A 1,731-nucleotide genomic window follows, 5' to 3' on the forward strand; every position below is an offset into this window, starting at 1 on the left:
CGATGGGAAGCGCCCCGTAACCCCCCGTGCCGGGTTTTTGTCCCACAGGGAGACGCTGCCTGTGACAGGAAGGGGGGTCCCGGCGCTGCGGTGCCAGGTGGGTGCCCGGGGGGTGGGTTTGGGTTTGGGTCAGAGGTCCCAGAAGGTCCCCTGTGCCAGGGTGCTGCTGTGGGACGCCCTGACAGCGACAAGGAGAAGGGAAGCAGTGGGATAAGACGGCTTTGCTTGCACACGGGTGGGTCAGGGAGCAGCAAAAAAACCTCCACAAAACCTGATTTCTCTCTCTCGGGGAGGCTCGGAGCTGAAAGGACCTTTGCTCTTCCCAGCAGGAGCAGCTCCCGCAGGGCCCCAGGACCCCCCCTCGGTGAGGCTCTGGTCCGATTACCTCAACGTGCCCCTGCACCCCCGGAGCGTCCACGTGATCCGGCAGTACCTGCACGATGGGTACGGCCCAGCTCTGCCTCGGGAACCTCTTGTCTTGTCCAGAACAGCAGCCGAGTTGTGCCCTCAAAGAGGGCTTGGGATAAGCTCCTTCCCACCCGTTTCTTCCCACAGGGATTGTGGTTGTCTGGAAGCCTTTGCACAAGGGGAAAGTCTCCTGCAGGATCCCGCCTGCGTGGAGGAGCTGGAGGATCGGCTGCACTTCTTTGTGGAGGAGTGTGATTACCTGCAGGTTCACAGCCCAGGCCAAGCTCCCTTTGCTTTCGAGAAGCCTCCTGCTCAAGATGAGGTGGTATCTGAGGTGCTGCCCTCGTTCCACACAGGGGTTCCAGGTCCTCTGTGACCTCCACAACGGGTTCTCGGGGGTTGGTGCCAAGGTGACAGAGCTGCTCCACGACGAGTACTCGGGGAAGGGAATCCTCTCCTGGGGCCTCACTCCGGCCACGAGTGACGTGGGGGTAAGTGAACCCTAAACCCAGGCCTGGGGCTCGTCTGCACCTTTAAGATTCCAAAGGTTGGATTGTTTTTCCCCCCCTCCCAGGATCCCCAGAGCAGTTTTTACAGGCTGCTGAACACGGCCCTTGGCATCGTCCACCTCTCCCAGCACAGCTCCCTCTTCTGCCCTCTGTCCCTCAGCGGGAGTTTGGGAATCAGGCCACGACCTCCTGTGACATTTCCATACATAAAGTACGATGTAAGTCCTGCTCTTGCAGCTTCTCCCCCTCAGAGTGTTTCCTGCAGCCCTCTGCTTTTAGTGGTGCTTTGCCATGATGCTCAGCAGAGACTCTTTCCTGCCTTTTCACTGGGACTTGGCTTCCAACTTGTCATTTCCACGGCTTTTCCCTACTTTTGAAAACATTACCACGCTTCCTTGGCTGCTGTGCTTTGTCAGTGTGTTGGCACTGAAAAAAAGGCTTTACTGCACCATTCTCCATGCCTGGAGTAACTCCAGGAGTTACTGGAGCCCCAGGAAGCTGCTGACAAGAAAACTGGCACCAGAGTATTTGTTAGGAAAGAGCTGACCTGGAATTACTAATGAAAAACACTGGCTGCTTATCCCAAACCTGGAATAATTCTTACACACTGGCTGCTTATCCCAAAACTGGAATTACTGTTAAACACTACTTATCCAAACCCTAAAATCACTGTTACCCATTGGCTGCTTATCCCAAACCAGGACTGTTACACAGACTCCTTATCCCAAACCTGGAATAACTGTTACACAGACTCCTTATCCCAAACCAGGACTGTTACACAGACTCCTTATCCCAAACCTGGAATAACTGTTAC

General features: G+C 55.4%; 1 protein-coding gene across 1 annotated transcript in view; it reads left to right on the top strand.

The window, feature by feature from the left end:
* Positions 1–1,731, top strand: part of MSTO1 (misato 1, mitochondrial distribution and morphology regulator) — a 6,836-nt gene that overhangs the window by 2,734 nt on the left and 2,371 nt on the right. The window contains exons 2-6 of the mRNA XM_017808402.1: positions 49–97; positions 330–444; positions 556–673; positions 765–899; positions 983–1,135. Coding sequence (XP_017663891.1) covers positions 49–97; positions 330–444; positions 556–673; positions 765–899; positions 983–1,135 — 570 coding nt within the window. The remainder of the gene's footprint in view (positions 1–48; positions 98–329; positions 445–555; positions 674–764; positions 900–982; positions 1,136–1,731) is intronic.

This window comes from Lepidothrix coronata, unplaced genomic scaffold (assembly GCF_001604755.1).
Source record: "Lepidothrix coronata isolate B3197 unplaced genomic scaffold, Lepidothrix_coronata-1.0 Scaffold23, whole genome shotgun sequence".
Classification (NCBI taxonomy): domain Eukaryota; kingdom Metazoa; phylum Chordata; class Aves; order Passeriformes; family Pipridae; genus Lepidothrix; species Lepidothrix coronata.